This window comes from Manacus candei, unplaced genomic scaffold (assembly GCF_025592945.1).
Source record: "Manacus candei isolate 608988 ecotype Guabito, Panama unplaced genomic scaffold, ASM2559294v1 h1tg000075l, whole genome shotgun sequence".
Taxonomy (NCBI): domain Eukaryota; kingdom Metazoa; phylum Chordata; class Aves; order Passeriformes; family Pipridae; genus Manacus; species Manacus candei.
Window position 1 is genome coordinate 294,860 of NW_026138123.1, and position 23,083 is coordinate 317,942.

The 23,083-nt window shown below is 38.8% G+C and overlaps 1 protein-coding gene across 2 annotated transcripts in view; it reads right to left on the bottom strand.

Moving 5' to 3' along the window:
• Positions 1-23,083, bottom strand: part of ZBED1 (zinc finger BED-type containing 1) — a 206,540-nt gene that overhangs the window by 183,054 nt on the left and 403 nt on the right. The window contains exon 2 of one of the 2 annotated variants that reach the window (XM_051809154.1): positions 19,830-19,975. In XM_051809154.1, the coding sequence (XP_051665114.1) occupies positions 19,830-19,899 (70 nt within the window). In that variant the 5' untranslated portion in view covers positions 19,900-19,975. Of the gene's footprint in view, positions 1-19,829; positions 19,976-23,083 lie in introns of those variants that run through there. The other variant, XM_051809149.1, reaches the window with a different exon arrangement.

Here is a 23,083-nt window from a genome sequence, read left to right on the forward strand (position 1 = left end):
CAAATATGGGCAGATTCTTCATGGTTCTTCAGGGTGCATTTTTTAGGTAGACACACTGATGCAGTTTTGCACAGTTCATCCGAAAAAGTGAGGCTTGCACAGTACCCTGCAAAAGCAAAGTCTGTATGAAGATGGAAATACGATTAAACTTTGTTTGAACTTTGGATTAAAATGTTTTATTATTACTTATAAATAAAGTTTTTACTTATATATAAAGCATTTTCTGTTACTTGGGGGTCAAATAGAAGCCTGCGCTCCCTACTGAAATCAGTAATTTGGCAACTTAGCAAAATCTGTATTAATAAAGACAAAAGGAAAATATTTATAAAACATGCATAGTTCACTCAAGTGTTACTAAATCATTAATGGTGTCTGGTTCTGGTTTGTATTGTCATAGTCACAGGAAACTGCAGTGATGACAGTGGAAAAACACACATGCTCAGCAAGTTTTAGGTACATTTTGTGGGGAATTTTCTTCACTACTTCACTTAGCAGAGAAGTTTTAATGGTGTGTTTTAATTTATTTTCCACATCTCTATGCTTCTTATTTGAAAGGAACTGTGAAACTCTCCTACTGCTTCCTGCCTGAAATTGTTCTCTCTGGATTGCAGCTCTGATTTCCTTGTGAAGATGCATGTTGTCAGGCTTTGTCTCCTCTTGAAATTATCATTAAAGTGGTACACTGGCAAGCAGCCCCATTTGTAATGGTGGGGGATTCTGAAATATTTTCTGTTATTTTCATAATAGCAGTTGGTAATTCCCTGAAGCTATGCATTTGATTAAACATATTTTCTTTCTGCAGTCCTCTGAAGCAGTGGTAAAAAAATCACTGCTATTTCATTTTAACCTCTCAAGAGATGAGCAAAAATGACTTGCCTAGCAAGCAGAAGTACTATTGCCCATGTTAAAAGGTCAAGACAAAAATGTGCTGAAAACTTTCTGGATACTTATATAAAGAGACGATTTATGACTTGGGAGTTAGTTATTGCACAAAGGGGTCTGTATTTGACCCTCTGCATCCTGCTCTCATGTACTTAATGTCATTTAAAGGAGAGGAGTAACTGTTTTGTGAAAAAGCATTCTGATATTACAGAAGGATAACAGCTACCTCTCAGTTTAAATAAACTCAGAAATGTGCCTAGAAAATCATTTGTTATCTGCTATAGAAATGTCAGAGTTCCAGTTTAAGCAATAGTAGTATGAAATACTTTTCACTCTTTGACCATGTACTAAAATAGCGAGCAAATAAAAAGCCTTTGTGTTTATCTTCTATGGGCAGCTACTACATGTGGTAATACTTTTCATGGAAATCCATCAGAAAATATACATATTACAGTTCTGAATACACCACCAACTCTAAACTATACAATGCTTCAGTTCTAAAGATCTTTGCATCAAGCAGCTCATGTGTCACACGTAGCAAACATGCTGCACCTCTGAGTTGGGTGAACGTATTTCTGGAGTGCTACAAACTCAATTAGAGTGCAACATTAATTCCATACAGAATTAATATGACGAATTAATAGGAAGTGAGAGCTCGGTCTCAGTTTAGGCTTTGTGCAGATCTTGGTGGGAGGGTGTACAGGGAAACTCTGTTTTACACTAAGAGGCTTCACACACCTATAGCTCCTACACTCTTGAAGTGCAATTTATTGCCTGTCTACCAATGTTTTAAGGGAAGAGGAGGAGATGAAACCACAGCTACCTTTCTTGTGATTTGTAAGACACAGGAAAAATTTATAGTAAAACAAGAGAGAGAACAGCACCTCTATCACATACAGTGCAAAGCTGTCCTGTCAGCCATACAGTACACTAGAAGGCATCACTGCATCCTGTGTGTCCAACAATATAATCAGAAAGCCTGACAGACAAAGCTTTCACTTTACTCCTCACACAAAGTAAGAGATCTGTCTGAAATAGGCAACCGGGGAAAGCAAAATGCTTTCCCCTTCCTTATCTGCTGCTCTGAAAGCATGAAAAGTGGATTTCATAACATGACAAGGGAAAAGTAAACTTATCTTTATCAAACTCTCTACCTTTGCCACCAAGTTTTATAATTCAAAATGTTTTGTTTCTTTTCTTTCTTTTCTTCTTGCGCCTCATCTGTCTCGACCCACACTGCTAGTTAATTCAAGTCTGGGTCCTGCAGTGAGCTCAGTTGGGCTGGCAGAGCCTCTGGCCATAACTGGACTCCAAGCAGGTTCAGCATCCCAGTTGCAGGGACTCTGTGGCAGGGTCAGGATTCTGGCAACTGATACAGAAATCTAAGTGGCTATGAAGAAGTTCACAGAAGCTTTAAAATAACATTCCTTTTGCGTTATTTGTTATTTTTTTCCCTACAAAATTGGTTTTATCAACTATTTGTGAAATTACTGTTCTAGAAGCAAATGAACTTGCATTCTCACAGAATTTTTTTTTTAACTGATGACCTCTTTCGAAATCATAGAATCACAAAATCTTAGAATAGTTTGGGTTGGACAAGTCTTAAAGACAGTCTAGTTCCAATCCCCCTGCCATGGGCAGGGATACCTTCCACTAGATCAGGTTGCTCAGGGCCCCATCCAATCTGGCCTTGGACACTTTCAGGGATGGGGCACCCACAATTTCTCTGGACAACCTGTTCCAGTGCCTCACTACCCTTATAGGGAAGAATTTCTTCCCAATATGTAATCTAAACCTACCCTCTTGCAGTTGAAAAACATTTCTCCTTGTACTATCACTACATGCCCTTGTAGAAAGTACCTCCCCACCCCTCTTGTAGCCCCTTTAGGTATTGGAAGGTGCTATAAGGTCTCCCCAGAGTCTTCTCTTCTCCAGGCTGAATAACCTCAACACTCTCAGCCCGTCTTCATAAGAGAGGTGCTTTTCACTTGTTAAAAAAAATGAAGAAGTGGTGGGGAGGTGGTTATTCTTCCTAATAACCACAGAAACCTGAATCTTTTGAAGAAAATTAGCATTTATCTTTTCCCCGGTGTAAATCATTCTAGCCCACTTTCCCAATTTTCCTGATGGTTAAGTATTGCTAGGCAACAACACACTTGCAGGTCAGCTGCCACTTCATGACTATGCTGATGTCGATTTTTTTGAGGCCCATACTGAATTTTTTTTTAAAGATTATGTTGCCATTTAAGAGCATTTAAAACTACTTAGTTAATCTTCCTACTGCAATACTAGTTCTTGCTTAGTCTTAAGCTGCGTTGCTATGGCTGAATATTGCTTAGAGTGTCTAAATATTTGGAAGTAAAACCAGCCATTTTCTTCAGTTGTATAATGAAGTATGGTATAAGATCAAGCCTGATTTTAATTATAAGGTGTCCTTTCTCTTACTCTGCCTGCCTTCCCTGTTTTTTATGCCAACAGCAACTGTTTAATTTGACTTGAAGGAAAGCTGCACAGCTAGACTGAAGTAGCAGATGAATCATTCTAATATCTGATAACTTTCCCAAATAAAGGCCACTCTCTTCAGGAGCAAATGTCAGTTTCTATCACATAATGAGCTTATCTGAGCCCATGTAGGGACTGGGGACATGCCCAGACTGAAAAGCTGATTGCCAATGGTCAGATTTTCAGTGCGTTGCCAAACTGCTGAGTAGTACAGTGATATTCCTGATTTCAAGACAAACTTCAGCACATAGCCTGTGCCTGAGCAAGTGCTGAAGAGTACCATATACATGACTTATTTCAAAAGTTCCAAACCACACAATCCCCAAAAGTATAAGGTGCTCCTCAGTGGGCCACCACCAGTGCTGGGGCATCTCCTGCTCTTGTTCTGCTCAGGTGCTGCAGGGGAGCCCTTCCTGCAGGAAGCCCTGGCATTGCCCTTACATCCAGACACTCAGCTACTTCAAAAATGTACCAACTAAATATGGGTTTTCATAAACATAAGCACTTGGATATAGCACAGACATCTTTTTAATGCCGAGTACCTCATTAAATTCTCAACTTCCTTGCAAACAGCACTCGCAGTAGCGAGAGCACAAGCATGGGGATAAAATTCTCCAATGACCTACACTGGTAAACCAGGCTTGCCAGAGCCAAGCGCTCAGGGATGTGAGTTAAAGCAGCTCCTGGCTTGCACCCAAGCCCTGGAGCCGGGTGAAGCCCAGCGCTGAGCCATCGAGCGGGCACCTTCCTACACCCAGGCGGCAAGTTCGCTGGGCAGCATCTCCCTCTGGAGGCTCTCCCCAGCTCCTGCTTCCCCACATCAGCCCCAGCTAGGTAGGAGAGTCCATCCCAAACCATCATCTGAATGTCAAGCTTGGGCAAAACAAACTTCTTTTGGTGCATTTTAGCAGATGTATGGTTCAAAATAGTATGTTTAGACTTAAAAAAGGAAAAAAAAAAAAGAAAAAAAACATCCTGTAAAATTATCATTTTAGGAATTTGTTTTTAAGTACATTACCTAGTCTGTGAACCTTTCAGGATGGTAAAATGCTACTTCTTTCTACAATCTTGATCATTAGATACACACTTTTCCTAAAAGTATGGGGAGGCTAGTGGAATCAGATGTAATTAGAAACTCAAACCTGAGGATTTTAAGAACGAATCTAATCAAAAACAAACATGACAGTTGTCATCACTTAGTACTTACAGCAATTTTGCTTTTATATTATCCCTGTGTTTTTACCAACACAGAGGGGTCATTCAAGCCATTTTAATTATATTTTTGTATTGCTGTCTCATTTTTGTTTGTGTTTCTTTCTTTTACTAGATCTTCGATGGTATCCATACACACTGAGGTTTCTCACACTGCTCTGAAGCTACATTTGGATTATCACAATTTTCAAAAACTTGAAGACAATCCTAAGAAAATTGAAAAGATGGAACCAGAGTTTTCACAGAGATACAGTCTCCCCCATCACAGGGGCAGCAACATGCTCCCTCACTTTTTTGATGGAAACCATGGAGCACTCAAATGCATTCAGCATGACAAAAGACTGAAAGGGAAAAATTTCTATCCAGCTTCTGAAATGTCAAATAAAATGTCAGTTGGCACTGTAATAAAAAAGGAAAACCTAACATAAAACAGGAGTACTCTGATTAGCATGTTGCTTTCTAATGAATATCACACATTCAGCAAAACCTCTGGGCTTCAGAAATAATAAAGTAGTGACTGGGTGAAAAAAATCACTGCAGTTCACTGGTAACTCTCAGGAAAGCTCCTCTATGAAGTGAATCTTTCTTTGGATACTTCTGTAATTGGACACATCTTAGGACCAAATTTCCTCATCAAAGGGTAGATATTAAGATCTCACTAAAGTCAATGAAACCTTTATGGATCTCAGAAGGAAATTTGGCATTCATTGGTGTTCCTCTAGGGAGAAGGGAGAGTAACAAAAAAAATATTTTTAATTAACGTTGTTTAGCTGATGGAGAAAGACAGACCTTTCTAGATGGTGATCCAAAGTAATTAAATTAGATGATGAATGGAGACCTCTCCTGTTGCCACTCAAAACAGATCTCAGGAATAGTTGCCATTCTAAAGATCATCCTTTATGAAGATGATAATTATAATATCTATAACAGATCCAGTGCAAAAGTCCCCTGAATATTATTGAAGATGAACCTAAACTAAACCCTGTGTATCAAAATTTGTCTTGAAAATGGGGAAAGTGAAATTTGCAAAATACATCCTCAATTTTTTAATCAGTTATTATTACCACACTGTACCCAAGGGAAGTCAACTATAGTCAGGAAAATACAAGACCAAGGAAGCTTCTGACCAAAGGAATCCATAGTCAAAGCAGATCATTCATGAGAAGTGAAATAAACTATGCAAATGTTTTTGTCTAACTCCTAACACCTGCCACCTTTCACACAGTCCTCCAGTAAGGTGTTTGTCAATACACATATTATGACATATAATCTCTAGTAATTCTTTTTTTTTTCTCAGAAAAATGTGGATTATCCAATATGATTTTTATCTTTGTAAATTCATGTGTGCTAGTCTTCATTTGCTCATACTTCAGATATTCAAAGATGTCCTTTTCTACCATTTGTATCAGTAATTAACCATGGCTAAACACGCAACTGAATGGCAATGGTGGGATTTCTTGCTTCAATATTTTAAAGAATTGCATCCTTTCTCACCTACACATTTATTGTCTACTTACAGATGTATTGTCTCTTTAGTTAGCTATACAAATTTTTGTCTTCAGCTGTTTGCCAACTGGTTATGAATTCATTGTAGAGGATCAGACCATTATTCTGACATACAAAGTATTTGGAGCTAAAGATTATGTGCAGGTCTTTCTTACATAATTTTTTAATACTTGATACAATTGTTATGCAGTTCTGTTGGTACATTATTTTCTCACTTCTTTATTCTTTTTAACAGACCCTGTAAATTTGAATTCTCAATAATTTGGTGTTTATTGCTGTCCTTTTACTGTCCAATATACTGGAATGCCTAAAGTATTCTGACATTTTTTGGCATCAGTTTCCTTTGAAGTTCATCTTTTCACAGCTGCACCCACAAAATATTGTGCATTTCTAATATAAAAATAATCACTTGGTGGAATAACAGCAACCCAGAGGGGCAAGTATATAACTGCTTTATAGATTAGAGCTACGGCCTCATAAAGAACAAAAGTGTAGAATTACCTACATTTAAAATGACACAAATTCCCGAACTGTAAGAACACAAAATTTGAACAGTTCAGTATTTTCTTGATATAACCTTAATTAAATTACATTTTACAGCTATTGCTATACACTTTTAGAGCTAAAAATATTATCAAGTACAGAATCTTGCTAGATAAAGAAGAGTCATCACATATAAAATACCTACAATGGAGAGCTTCAGTTGCTGGTACACAAGCTGCCCAAATGTCATAACAAGACAAAGTTTACAGGTGCAGTTTCTGGACCCTATCAGTGACTGCTTCATACAGCTGAAAATCCTACAAAACATGTGAAAAATCACTTTTGTGGGTTCAATCCTATGCAACATTTTGGAGTCAGCTCAGAGATAGTTGGAGGTTGAAGCACTTACAGTTGATGCTTCTGCAAAATTCTGTAACTTCAAAAAAAAAAAAACAACATCCACATTCTTCTGGCAGCTGTGTGTGACCAGTATCACTACTAAATAACAGCTGGAGCACATCAGGAGAGCCTCTAGACTTCACCTTGTGCTGCCCAGAGAGTAGCTCTTTCATGCTTGCTCAGGTATCTCGTTTGTGATATGAACCAAAGTCTGGGAAAGTCTCTTTTTACATGCATTCTCTTGATCCAAACCAAATCACTAATGTAGATGCTTTCCGCTAATCACATGGGTTGGTAGTTAAGTCCTGTTATAATAGGTTTTCAGTGCTGTTGCTGTGTCATGGTGCTCCAGTTCTTCACACATTTAAAATAAAATAAAATTAAGGCTTAAAAAATATATTAATTGACAGCAGGAAACAGAATTCTGAGTGCCCTGAAAGTACAATTTATCTTTCTGGGCTTTTGGCTTGAAAGAAGGGTTTTATCTAAAATAAACAAGAAAAGCAGGAACATTTGCAACTGAACTCAGGCATTTCACAGACCTCGAGAAAGACTGCATCAGTTAGGAGTTGCCATGTAGATAAATAGAGCTAGGGAAAGAAAGGGAAGGAAAGGAAATGGGAAGGGAAGCCAAGCCAAGCCAAGCCAAACCGAGCCAAGCCAAGGGAATGGAAGGCAAGGCAAGGCAAGGACAGGGAAAGCATATCACAGATTATTTGCTTTGAATTCTGTGATGTTTGTTACCTCAACACATTTGGTATCATAACGCTGCCAAGTGCAAGGTAACTTTCACAGATCTGTCAGGCAGTTGTGTTACAACCACTGCCTGTTCATGTTCAGTGCCACAGATTCAGCTGAGCTGCAGCCAGAGCTCCTTCTTCAGTCTCCTTAGAGTCTGCTGGAGGAAGATAGGTATGCTGATATATCCATATAACCTAAAAATTCACTGGGGCTAAATGTAGATCTGATCAGGGCAAGAAGGGGGCTGAGTAGTAGTATCCATTTCCTTATCCTAGGACTTCTGCATGCTCCTGTGGTCCACTCTGAATCTCTCTGGCTTTGTTGCCTCCTTGAAACAGGTCTCTCAAGCTGTGCAATATCTTTTTGCCTCCCCAAGAGTCTTTTCCATTTCTTCCCTGTAACTGCCCTGCTCCTAAACTTTAATAAGCAATGGGTACCCTACTGTATCAACTTCTCAATGTCTGTTATTAGCTAGCTTGTGGAAATACCAATTGAAAATATTTCAGTGGTTATTTTCAACAGCAACAAATGAGTTGTCATTGACAAGAACAGAAATAAAAGGTAAACATACTCAGATTATTACCTCTTCACATTAAAAGTGAACCTTGGTTAGATGTTATAAACCTCGATCTTGTAATTGACAGTCTAATAACTTCCAACAAAATGGTGTAAGAGAACACATGCAACATACAAGCATAAACATTTTCTATGGCATATGCTTCTGTATGTTTCCATTTTTATTTCTGTACAAACAACGAATGCGTAAGAGGCTCATTTCCCCATAAATACAAAAATGAAAGTGTTTGATGTAAAAATGCAGACATGCAAGTTTACCCAGTAGGTAACATTGCTTTAGGATGGATTAATTTGTTCATGATGTATTCTTATTCCTTATAAACTTTGCAGAAACCCTAACAGATAAAAACTGATCCAAGATCTGTGTTTTCACTGTCAGTGCTGCTTGTGCAAAAGTAAAAAAAAAAAAAAAGTATCTTGGCAAGACAGTAAGACACTAACATAAGCCCAAGGCTATTCTTTTTCCACATAAACTTCAGTGTCAAAATGGTAGGAAAACCAAAATAATTTTCAAGCTGCTAGAGGGTACTGCCAACTGTAAAAAACAGAAAGACAACTATAAACATAATTATTCAAGTGAGCCCTGTTAACTGACAGGAAGATTTTGAAGGGCTAGTATGGAATGTTCTAAACATGGTTTTTTTCCGGATAAGCTTTTCTCCTTTGCAAAATATCTTACAGAGGCAGTATTAGCTACGTTGAATTGGATCCTAGAAGAGTACATGTGGAGGGCAAATCCTGATGCAATTTTTAATTCCATTTCTTCAGGATCTTTGTTTGATGTTTTGCGTAGCAATACATTCTGAACGAATCTGCTTGGGTTCAACTTCAAACTATCATGTAAGACTTCAGTGACAAATCTGCAGGACTGAAGAATCAATATTTGGTCCTTAGGCACATAAAAGAAGAGATCATATTTGAAATATTTTTCCTCTTGGAACATGAAAAGGAGATTTCCAAAGGATCACTTGTGTGCTGTCCCTGGTCTGTGAGCCACCTCAAAAGGTGCATGCCTCAAAAGAAAAGGTGCCCATTGCTGTGATGGCACCTGTTACTGTAGTTGCTGCTCTTCCAGGTACATGGCAAAAGAGGGCAGTGGAGCACTGTACATTTCAATAGATTAAACTAATGATCCCTGCAGATCTTTTATCTACATGTCTTTGCTGCAAAAATTACGATGCCTAAAAAACCCAACCATGTTGTATTAATAATATCCAGACAGTTTAAACAGAACATCTCTTTTGTTTTCATTGAAAACAGCATTTCTCTCTTAGTGAGTCTTATAATCAATTGATTGTAACCCCATTACCTTCCAAATCTCCAGTCACAGGACATACTGCATTTTCACCCACTAATGGGATTCTCCATGATGGCTTCATTTGCATTACCTCCTTCACATGCACTCCAGGTAAGCTGGTATTCCTGCCTATAACACATCTCTCCAAGTTTAAAATGGCCTACATTAGTTCAAGTGTCCTCATACAGAATGAGTTTTGTTTCCTTTCCTGTGTCACTAACAAGAAACTGTTGGTTTTAGCCAATGTACCATGGCCAGACATTGTTTATGTTGGGTGCTTTCTTAATTTATTGGGCAGTTCTACCTTCTGCATCCTTCCCAAGTGTTTCTAGACTTTGTCTGCACCACATTCATTTCTAAATGTGTTCATTCATGCAACTTTAAACATTCAGCAACACCATCTGTTGTTCCCATATTTAAGAAAGAGCTTTAAGGTCAAAGATATCTTCAAACAGTTCTAGTTTTACATTGTAATATAATCAAATCTGAAGTTTGGGTTTGCTTTGGTTTTTCAGTTGGAATCTGGGATGCTGTTTCCTTTCATTCAAAGCAGCAGTTCCCACTTCTACATAAGTTGACATAGATAATATGTAATTAAAAATAATAATGCATGATTTCAGAGGAATGGTCACAGTGAAGAACCCTGACCTCTCTACACAAGAAGCTTTTTTCATCTTGTCAAAAACAGCCTTTAGTCTTTCTTTAAAATGACAAAGGTTTCTAGTGTCAAAATACTCCTCAGGATGGCAGTGCTCTAACCAGATTTATTAGCAAAGCTCTTACTTTACCATTATAAGCCAAAGTCTGGTACTCAAATGCCATTTACTTCAAAATTACTCATTTTATTTAATGGCTATAACATGTCACCACTGTCTCTAATGTTCCTTTGATGCAAAAAGACAAGGGGATGTGACAAGTTAAACTTTGATGTGTCACATCCAACCTGAAGTTTAAATTATTTATAAATGTTTGCAAAATTACATAAAATGATAGTGTAGTGATATGTAGCCCATTACCACTACATTCTCAGATCAAAACACAGTAATCACCAACATCATTATCTTATTCCAGAGCAGTTTCAAGTGTAGCTCACTGGACTGGAATATATGGCATCAGTTTATAAGCCTGGTTCTTCCACGGTCCAAGTAGTGGATTCAAGGAAGTGCCCCCAGCCTCCCTGGCTTTGGCTGCCTTTCCTCTAAAGCAGGAGGGGCTAACACACATCTCTTCTGTAAAGTGTTTGGACATCATGGTGTACATAGTTTTTATATTTACAGTATAGAGGCTGGATATTATTTCTGTTATTACGGGTTTTGTTCTTTTTTTACAGTGATATTGCATTATTGCTAGTGCTAGAGTTTTCTGCCTCCAGGGTGCTGGGTCCTGAGCAAACACAAATGCAGGTTGGTCAAAGTTGACTGCCGTTAACATTTGAAAAATATTTTAGAAATGTAAGACCGTCTTTTCCACACCAGTGCACTTAAACTTATGGGAAAATCAATAATTTTCTCTACAGTTGACTAGGCCTTTTCCAGTAGGTTTTGCTCAGTGTAAAAAGGCACAAACCACCCTCAAATATAAATAGAAAAACCTTGCAATAGTGCTAACCCAACAGATTGCTAGCTCTTTTTGTGAGATGTTTATAGAAGTATTTTTATGCTTTGGTTAACTCTGAGAGAGAGAGAACAGCACCTTTCTTAATGGAAGAAATACTATTTATTCTTTACTTTTACTTATTCATTTTGTTCTTAACTAAGTAATAAAACAATATAGTATTTTAGTGACGTGCCTAATTAGCAATCTAAAATTAACTCTTCCTTTCTCCTGTCCTTAATTATTCCTAACTTCCTGATATGAGTTTCTGTATAGATATATATTTAGATTGATTTTTAATACAAAACTATAAATAAGGATCTTATCATTCGCATTTTATATTAAATTGTAACATTTATATAAAGATAGACAGAGAGAGAGAGAGAGAGAGACAGACATATATATATATATACACATATATATACACACACACATATCACCATTCAGAAAAACTAATGGTCGGATGAAAACTGACTTTCCAAATCTCAGTGTTGTCGGTTATAACACCAAAGAGTTGCCATGGTACTTCAGCACCAAAAGAAGGGCATTCTGCTGTCACACATCAAAGCTGAGGATTCTCTTCAAAGAGTGAATGCTCTATCCAAAGGTGCTGAGTAGGAAACGAGACAGGCATGGATGGGCCACCGTCTTGACGAGAGACAAAGTCCATCCAGAACAGTAATTCAGAAGTGCCTTTAATTTGTGATGGAGTTTATTTCCATTCTCATTCCTGTTGGCATAAATGTAAGGAAAAGCCATAGAAACTTCACATTGACAGAAATTCCAGGAGTTGCTTTTGGAAACCAAGTGGTCTCACCCTTCATTTCTGGGGCACTGACCCGGCCCATGTAGTAAACTGTGACCTAAATCTAAGCAAAACAAGGAAATCAAGGTTTGCTCAGTGATAATGGACAAGTGAAATGAGTCAAGAATCATTGGTAATAAATGTGTGTACATATGTGCATATGCTTAACATGTCTTTACACTCATGATAACAAATCCTATTGGTGCAAACCTTAACATAAGAGATATTGCACAGAATGTTTTAAAAACCAGAATAGTTATAATTGGTAAAAAAGAAACAAGCAAAATGCAGGTAAATAATAAGATTTACTTATATGTTTAAATTTAAGAAAAAAAAACCAACTTTTTACACATGGAAAAAACCAAAATCAAGCTTTCCTCAGCAAGGACCATTATTCAAAGGACAAATTATTCTAGGCCACAAGTGCCATCTGCTACTATTACAGCGAGGGAAAGGAAAATGCAGTCACTTTCTGCCTTGAAAGTGCTTATTCTCCTATCTTGTGATGCTCAAAGGTGATGATAATTTTGCATTTTTCAGTCTGTCCCCTATCAGGGCAGAAAATCTGCTGCCTACATGGGGAAAGGGAAATCCAACACAGGTTTCCAGCAGAACAGCTCTAGTGGGAGGAGGATAAAGCTGGTAGGTGGCTATTGGGCTGCATGTTAGGATAAAGAAGCATGAAGAGACTCTGTCAGAACTGAAATCAAGCAGTAGACACCATCCAGCCAATTACAAGAGCAACATCTACACACTTACAACGTGAGAGTTCTGAAACTAACTACTAGCTGAAACAGTGTGAGAAAAATAAATGGATTTCACAGTTAAAGCAACTGCCCATATCATATAACTGTAGGCCAAAAAGAAATGAAGTTACAGTACCAGTGCAGGCACCATAGGAGTGTAAAAGACAGGTTATTCACAAGTTTAATTCAACCAACAGCTATCTTAAAAATGGCAAATTAAGAAATGCATTTTACTACACAGATTAAAGTGCTATTTAATAAAATATTCGTTAAACATATATATATAAACATATATACGTCCGCACTGGCTCACAACATCAGGTTGTTTGTTAAGGCACATCACTGTAAATGTCATATTGCGCACCTGATCTTGTTTTCAAGCCTGCATCAAAGGGCAACTGCCACAATACAGCATGTCCTGAAGTCACAGTCTAGCTCTACACTTCCTCTCCTCGCCAGACACCGGATACCCTCTGTTGGGGTAGATGCTTCTCTGTCCTCAAAGAGTCTCTCCATGTGAGAAATGCACCTGGGGTTTGCCAGTCCGCAGAGGACTTGCCTGACATTCATACATCCATTCATCCATCCATCCATGCATCCATTCATCCATCCATGCTATACTCTATATTAATCTCTTCTTTCAGCATTAGCAAGGTGTCCTGCACCCCCTGAAGCACAGCTACCACCAGTACACCCCACCCAGGATGCTGCCTTTCAGCGAGCCTTCTCCTTGCTGTATCTCACAAGGCTTTCAGTTATTTTTACAGTTGTCATAAGAACCATTTGATTTCTCTAATCACCTAGAGAACCAAAGTGTGTATAACAAGTCTAGTTTGCCTAGCTGACATTCATAAAATAGCAGCAGCATATTCACAAGCTTACCCAGGAATGATTCCTTCTTGGTACATACATGCTGATTCTTTCACTTTCTTTCACAAAATCTGCTGAACTGAAGGCACTCATTACATAGCTATATTTTTCCACCATATAACATGAACATTTAAATTTCATGAGGTAACAATCTGCCTTCTAACTTAACAAAATTTTATATAGAACACACATTACATGTTATTAATAAACATTATTACTTTTAAGTTCTGTGTATTATATCAATCATTGCCAAATCAGCTCAGAAAATGGTACTTGGCTACATGGGTTGCCGAGTGACAAAGGTGGATGTCATCCCAGCTACATCACTGAGCTGCTACTGTCTGCAGCCTGAAGAAGGACTCCCAACAATTTATTAAGGCGTATATGTATCCTCAGAACCAAAACCTTTGCTAACAGAAATTGGCACAGCTCCACTGAAGTCAGCTGAATATTTGTGACAAATGAACAGCTCCTCCACAGCAAGCAAAATTCTGCCTTCCTTTATGTATCATCCCACATGCCCATAGGATTTTGCCTACGTGATTAAAAGAGTATGACTCACAATAGCGTCTGCAGAGTCTTCCAAGCCTGTCCCAGCCTCCTCTGTTGTGCTCTACCTTCCTTCTAGCTGATCTTTTTTCTGAGGCCATAAGTAAGAGAAGAAACCCTTGGCTGATAATAAAGGTAGTACTATTCCATAATACTGTCACATATTTATCTTTGGAATTCACAGCACCTCCCACATCTAGACTCAAGTTAAATGAATTTGGTGTCAGTGTCTTGTTCCTGGAACAGGAACAGTCAAACTTTTATTTCCTAAAGGTAGGTTCATAGAAGTTCTAGAATAAATACATTACATATACAATCTATTTCCAGTTAATTCACCTGAATACTCTGTAAAATTTTAAAAAGGGAATCGTCATGTGAATGTAACAGACAGTACAGGACCTTGCTGCTTCATACATAATTTAGTTTTAGAACTAAGAGAGCTTTCACGAAGTCACGTAAAAAGCAAGTTTTCTCATCTCTTCTACCTTTAATTTAAAATCTCTCCAGGCTTGTAAGTCCACGAGACCAAAAATTAACGTCACTTCAGAAATCTCAAAAATAGCAGTTTATGCATTCAAATATATAACAGGTTTTTTCTAGGCTCAAAATGTTTTCATCGTGATTTGATATATCTCCAAGTAAAAAAACCAACTGAGGTATAGGAATGCGGCTTTCTAACAGTTTAATAAGGTGAGGGGTGGCAGTGAGTCTGTGTACGAACATGAGATAATCAGTGTTTGAACCCCTGACAGCAGATGCACTGCAATTCTCATTTATTTCAGATTTGCACTGAAAATAATCACTCTTGATAACCTAATCTCGTAAATTTGGATTACACTTAGGTGTACAATGAAATGTCAGAATAAAGGAGGTCCACTATCACCTTCTGAAACTTCCCTGCTTTCCCCAGCACCTGCCCAGCATCCAGAACGGCAGGCAGGTGTTGCAGCACACTTCCAAGTGCTGAGGAGAAGGATTTTTCTACCTGAGAAGAAAAGGTACAATGGCCTTTTGCATTAAGGGCCTTTTTCTCCAGTTAGTATTCTGCTCTCCACCTATATATAAACTGTGAGTAGCCTAGATATGAGATGACAGGTTTGATGCTGAAGTGTGCCATTCCCATGAGATTGTTCTTCTCTTCAAAGCAGTTCAAATTTAAGCCAGGCAATACCTGAAAATCCTACTGTACCAACTACCCATGTGGACACTACACTTAATGTAGGGTTTGTACAGCTGAAGACAAACACAAAGTAAGATAAAAATTGGACAAGATTATGGAAAAAAATTACACTACACAAGAGTATGCCCAGTATGGTTATATTATAGTCACAGCAATGAAACTGAATTAATTTCCAGTTCCTAGAAACGTGCCGGAGTCCCCACAGAGGTGTAAGAATTAAATAGGCTAAAAGGACATTGCGATTTTTGTCTTCTATCTTCAAGTTACTATTTCCTGTGAAGGTTTTGTTCCCCGTGTATAAGCACAGTGGTCATTCTGCTGTAGTGATGCACCGGCATGTACCACTTCAGCTTCAGACCATGCCATATCCAGAGGTATTGTGTAGGAACTGCAGATGTAAAATGTAAGAATGAGCTACTCAGAACAGTCCAGTTCTGTGTCTCCATCCTTTTGGTTTACCTAGCTAGCACATATTAAGGAAAGAGTGTGTTAACAACAAGCCAGCCAGTACTCATTCCAGTAAAAGACTCTCAAGAACACATGGTTGATAGGATCATACAATCCTAGGGCAGTTCAAGTTGGAAGGGACATCAGAAGCTCTGTAGTCCTCTCTACTAGTCAAAGCAGGGCCAGCTTTCAGGTCAGACCACATTGCTCAAGGGGTCTTGAAAAGATCCAAAGATGGAGACTACTCAACTCCAGCTTTCAGCAAGCCTCAGCATAGGGAAGACATAGACCTGCTGGAGAGAGTCCAGAGAAGGCACACAGGAATGACCAGGGGAACATATTGCCTCACCTATAACAGATTGAGAAAGACGAGGTTGCTCAGCCTGGAGCAGAGAAGTCTCCAGGAAGAGCTTATAGCAGTTTTCCAGGACCTAAAGGGGGCTACAAGAGAGCTGGAGAGGGACATTTTACAGAGCATGTAGTGACAGGACAGGGGGGAATGGCTTTAAATTGAAAGAGATTTAAATTTAGAAAGGTTTAGATTAGATCTTAGGAAGAAATTCTTTACTGTGAGGGTGGTGAAAGACTGGAACTGGTTGCACAGAGTTGTGGATGCCCTATTCCTTGAAGTCTTCAAGGTCAAGCTAGATGGAGCTTTAAGCAACTTTTTCTGTCTAGTGGAAAGAGCTGCTGGACAAACTCCAACACAAAAAGGAAGCCTAGAGAGGGTGGAAACAAGGACGTGCACACACTGCCCACCTGTGTACCCCCAAAAAAAAGTTATTTAGTTCCTCAGCCTTTTCCATGTCCTGGGAAACCACCTTCTGGAGAGGAGTCACATTTTCTTTAGTCTTCCTTTTACCACCCAGATATCTACAGAAGCTTTTCCAGTGAATTCCTCTCAAGCTACCTGTCCCTGCTTCCACCCTTTCTAAGCTTTCTTTTTGTGTTTGAGTTTGTCCAGGAGCTCCTTGTTCAATGCAGGCCTCCTGGCATTTTTGCCTGACTTCCTCTTTGTTGAGATGCATCTCTCTTGGTCTTGGAGGAGGCAATCCTTGAATATCATCCAGTTTTCCTGGGCTGTTCTTCCCTCTAGGGCTTTATCCCATGGTACTTTACCAAGCAGATCCTGAAGAAGTCAAAGGTCTGCTCTACTGAAGTGCAGGGTAGTGAGCTTGCTATGCATTCTCCTTGCTGACCTAAGGATCTTGAATTCCACCTTTTCATGGCCACTGCAGCCAAGTTCAATCATGCTGTATCTGTCACTAGAAACACATACTGATGAGTTTCTGTGTGCTCAGTGTCCAATATCAAGACTTCATTAAATTCCCACTTAGTTATCATCCCTATTAAGCATGTCAGAATGGTATTGCAGTAGAAAATAAAAACAAGTCATTAGAATACAGACTGATCATAAACTTATTTTAAGCCCATTTATATCACAGAGAATCACAGCATATTCTGAGTTGGAAGGGACTCAAAAGGATCATCTCTTTAAGAGAATGGCCCATATGGGGATCAAACCTACAACCTTGGCGTTATAACCACCATACTCTAACCAACTGAGCTAATCTCATATACATATCTCACAAGGATGGTGATGACAGTATGCTCAGAAATGTACTAATTGTAAAAGTGTATAAGAAACATGCCCTGCAAGTCAGCTAACTATGTCACACATCGTTTCCATGATGAGCACAACTTAATGAAGACCTTGCTTAATTTTTGTGGTAGGTATCACAGTGAGTTTGTTGGTTATTCATTTAATAGGGTTCACAGCATATGCAACTCACCACTGAAATGGTAGAGCAAAATAGCAAATAAATTTTTCTCTATGTGTTCAGGTTTACTCCAATATGCAATAAATATGAAAGAGATTATTCATACAAAAGGCTTTTTTTTCCCCAGCCCTTGGGGAATACATTCCTGTATTTCATGCAAACCCAAACATTTTTTTACACAGGTTTTATATAAGACACCATAATACCCAAAAAGCATCATAACCATGCAGCAGGTTTCACTGTGCATAAGTTTTAACACCCATAACTTCACAGGGGTTCTTTCCTCCTTTGTACTTAAAGACGTAAGTACAGAGGATGTATTACATCAAAGATTTGTCCTTTTGTAAGAAGGTGTTGGCTATTACTGGTCTTAGCCAAAATATTACAGTTCTGCTATCTTCTCTCTGACATTCTTTTTTCTCACATACATTTCTTGGTCATAATAGGTTAATTATGTAATAGGATTTTTCCCCAATAAGTAGGGGCTTTGTCTCTTTGAGATCAATGGAAAAAATAAGACATAAAATCTATTTGTTCTTAACGTATTTCTTCCAACCCACAAAACCTAAACTCATTTTTTTTTCCGAAGTGAACAGAGCACTAGCATTTTCTTTATAAAACCTGTTTGTTTATAATTTCAATATATAATATCACTTGTGTTTGATCATCAAGTCCTCAGGAAAAGCATCTGCAACACTATCTGTTTTCAAGTAAATGCATTTTGGACATCAATAGAGTCAGGTTTCAAGGATAAAGAAATAAAATCAATAAAAAACATGTAAAAATTCTCAGCTTGTTCTAGAGTTGCAAATTTCTAATTTGATCACATACATTGTACAAATATGTGTACATACACACACACACATCTATGTGAACATATATGTATATTAGTATGTATATACATGTTCTGTAAAGGAAAGTGGCAATTCTTGTGTTGCGAGAGTCTCATTTTCCTTTGCATTAGCTGCACTCTTTAAAATTTGAACACTGTGGAATCTCTCTTCATCTGTCCTGATATAATACTCCTTCCTTTTTTTCCATTCCTTTTTCTTTCTTAATCAGTCACAATTTTTTCCACATTTTTTTCTTCACCATAATCCACATTCAAACTATGTTCTAAACTGTAACTCTGAATGTCACCTTATTGGTATCCTTTATGTATGATTAAATGACCTGTGAAAATGCCAGTAAAAATCTTTAGTATTCCAAAGTAGTACATCAAAACATTCAAAATAAGGATATAATTCTCAACAGCAGACAGTGTTATGAGCTCCTCCAAGCTGAAGCTCAAATTTTCTCAGGTGGGTAAAATTTTAGAACCTATCAGAACGCCTCTAACAAGAGCAGATGCTGCTGTGCAACTACATGAACCATATTACTAATTAATATTAGCATTTAAAAGCAACACATAAAATAAAAAAGTCTATGTAAAAGGATATTAGGATATTTGATAAGAAAAATTAGTTTAATGTAGAATGACAAATAAGCAAGTGTGTGCTGCTTTCCAATACACTCATCATTTTGTCAGCCTGCTTCAGGAAAATCAATCCGTGCACTTTGTCTACAAACCACGTTACACACTAAGTCACAGTTCAGAGGATTAATGCTTAGGAGGAAAAGGAGAAAACACTCATGCATCGAAGAAAAACTGGGGAAAAAGTTATCTGTTGAGAAACGGCAGTGGAACTTCTCCCTGTGTTTGAATGCCCAACTGCAGCCCCGATGCGGTGCCCTGCAGCAGGGAGGGAGCAGCCAGGCGAGCATTTAACGGCACATCCATACCTGATGTGTGCGCAGTGCCTGATTTTTACATGAAGGGCAAATATGCATGTTCTTTATAACTCACATACACCACCACCAAGAAGCAAAGATATAGCCTGCTCACACTGCAGGTTTAATATACTCGTTACAGTGACACTGTATTCCCTAACATTGCCCCAAAATTTGTCATTTAAAGGGCCCTGCCAGTTTCTAGTGGTAGAATCATGGTATAAATCATACAATTAATCCCAACAATCCCACCTTTGAGCTGTTTATAAACACACAAATCATGCCAAGCGCTTGTCACATAACCAATACTCTAAGGCTCATAGATTTTAAGGCCACAAGGAACAACTATGATACCATCACCTTGCGTAGAGTAGACAGTAGAAAATTGCTCCTAGACTGAGTCCTCCCCCAAATGGGGCTGGCGCTGCATAGGGCAGATCTACATGTCCTGCCTGACAGCAGCTTGAAGGTTACTCCACTTTACACTCACCTGGATGGGAAAAAGTACAGCTGAGCACTCGTATGACACAAGGACATCTTGAGGATGCAGCAGTGGCCATCCTTGGACCTCGGCTAACCTTTCATCTCTGCGGAGACCCTCCTATGCTGGCATGATCTTCAGTGCTCATTTTAAGCCTGTTTTAGGGAAACGGTATAAGATGCACAAAGGGCATACCATGAAGACACTGATTCTTATTAATCTATTTTACGAGGAAGAAACTAAAAAATAAGCAAACCTGTGATGTTCATTGCCCAGTTACTCTTACATGCCACTTACAGAAAATATTTAATAAATCTTCAGAGAATTTTCCTGAATAGGGATTGAGTAAAGAATTACTTATCCAGAAGCATATTGCATGTTTAAGTCTGATGTGACAGGGTTTCTGGGATCATGCTATATAGTATGTTGCCTTGCAGTAGGAATTAATCCATAAAATTCATTACACTTCTGTTGATGAAGCACTGGTAACTTCTTCACAGAGTTTTTCACAATAAAAAGGCAAAGCTTTGCAATATCCTTTTACACAATTCTTGAACAGCCTATTAAACTCTTTTGGACTAAAAACGTACTTTCAGACCACGACATTACTAATTTTTGCAATATGGCAAAGATTTCTCTTGGCTCAAGTAGGAACACGATAACAAGTTGTCTTTGCCTTGAACAAAGGCACTACTCCTGGTGTTACAAACTGTCTTACAGCAAAAAATACTTACAGCTGATCTATATCTACTGATGCTATTATACTCTGCACCTCAGTTGCAGTTGATATTTCAGGTATCACCTTTGAAACACTACATACATTAAGAGAGAGCAAGCTGGTGAAAATTGTTGAGTTGGGGCAGGAGCACCTAATAACACCAAATCAAAATAAAATTGTCACCAAACTTCTGAGCAAAAGTAAATAAGTACAAAAATAAGGCATGTAGGTACTCCACTGTAACAGATTTCATCGTTTTTACTGTTTTAATAGCTCTCTCAACTTTAATAACATCATGCTGTTTCAAATTCACATATTAATCTGCCAGTATGTTTGTGACTCTGTTGAAACCAACTGCAAAATTCCACACAGAGCTCAGCAAGGCCAGGATTTCATTCAACTGTCGCAATAATAGGAAAAGGTGGGTTTCAGATGTTAAGGGTTTTGCATTTGTTAATACACAATAATGAACATATATAGTATTGATCCAAAGCCAACACATCTGGGACTTCAACTACAAATGAAATTCAATACTGCTCATCATTGCTCCTCTTATTTCTACGTTGTGTTAGGCTGGCAAATACCCATTTGTGTTTTTAAAAATACTTATATATATATTTATATATAAACACATATATATTTACCTTATTTAGAATAAAAACTGTTATTAAAAAAATAATTCTACATCTTGTCTCTTAGAAACAATATGCTTAAAATAATAATGAGCCAGCTGGAAACACTAATAGTCAGACAGTAACCAAATGGACTGTTTCATAGTTTCTGCAATTGTTAAGCTGATTAAAACCAGTTATAGTGGGTAGTATAAAATATGTTTGGTCATGTCAACACCTCAGGTATTTCAACCACCCATACACATATCTCTTGATATTTAAAGTTTTATGAAAACCACATTAATTTGCCACATCCCATCCAGTTCTATAAATAACAGTTTGAAACACTGGTTTACTGTGAAATAATTAACACTAAGTGGCAAAGCCTCTATAACCGTCTCACCCGCTAGCTCCTGCCAGCTGGGAGAGGGGCAGAAGGCGTGCACCACTGTTAATTCAGAAGGGAACATGTGACACAACCTGACATGTCAACGTGTGAAGAGGTTTTTGCCACTTAGGTAAAAACAACCGTACTTACTGGTGAAACCATGAATAAAAAAGATAAAGAAGAAGACTTGGAGATTATTTTATTCCTACATAATTAAACACATAAGAGAGAGCTGTGGTCATTTTTAAACGCCTGTAAGAGTTTCTCCCTCCTCCTCCCTCTTCCTTTGCTGTTCAGAGCTGTTGAGTAACAGACATTTCAGAGTGTGCACCGGGGAAGTAAACAAATGCATTGCTACTGTAGTTGCAGGGCAAAGAAACATTGATGTCACTGCTGTTATAATCACATTAGTAGCGTGTGTTAACAGTAATGTCATGTTTGATCAACTAGTCAAGTCAAAAGCTCTTGAAAACACAATCTGAACAGAAGCACAAAACAAAATGGCAAGAGAATCGACTTCCAAACAGTTTCCTCCCACATACAGACCTCCTGTTGCAAAGGTGAGCTTTCGATCACCAATACTCAATGCCAAATTATCCTGAACCACACAATTACACTTTATACTTAGGTAGGTCCCCGTTCTCCCCCTTTAAACACGAATTAGATTTTTCTCTTATTGCCCACTGTGTACATGCACCCACACCCTGCAGCATCCAAATACGTCCCGCCAGGGATAACACATGCAGTGAGAGTTTGCTCCTGTTCCCGACAGCTTGTGTGTCAAGGACAAAAACAGTTACAGCCCAAGTGTTTGGGACCGGTTTTCTTTGAGTAGGTCTTTTCCACTTTAAACACAATGTGTTGCTGTCTCTCTGCTTCAACACAGGGTATTCAGTACAACCAAACAATAAGAATAAAAAAGCCAACAACAAATTCTCTCAAGTGGGAAAACGGGTGGGCAGGATACATCCCCTTTTGTGTCCCAACATGCTCGGCACGTACGTGTTCATCAATTGTGTACTTTTTTATCAACATTTTCTGACACTGCCGAGCTTGGGCATGTGGTAAACCCCTGAGCGTTAACCCTTTTAAGGGAGAGTAGTATGTAGGAAATGCAGTGTCAGTGAAACCAGACAAGGTCTGCTACCATCCAGAAGTTCCCATGCACATTTCTTGTCATCTCCCCACTTCCTTCCACCAACCTGCCCCTGCTCAAGGAGAAACTTATCCCGCTTCACATCCCCTCCCCGAAGTCTGCCTGCTGGCACTGGTCAGATACCTGTCATCTTTCCCCTCATTTTCCGTAACTTCCCGATTTGCCCCCGGACTGATGAAGCGTTGGCTTTTCCCCACTCCCTGAGCTCACCTTTTCGGTCTGCCTGGCGGCGCAGTCACCGCCTGCATACCAATGTGGGGCCGCAAAGGCAGCGCGGCGGCCGCCCGCCGCCCTCAGGCACCCGCACCCGGCCCCGCCGCTCCCGCGGGCGCGCTGCCTTTTGCGCGTTGTCACCTCTCGAAAATTAAAGCGGGGAGACACGGAGATGGG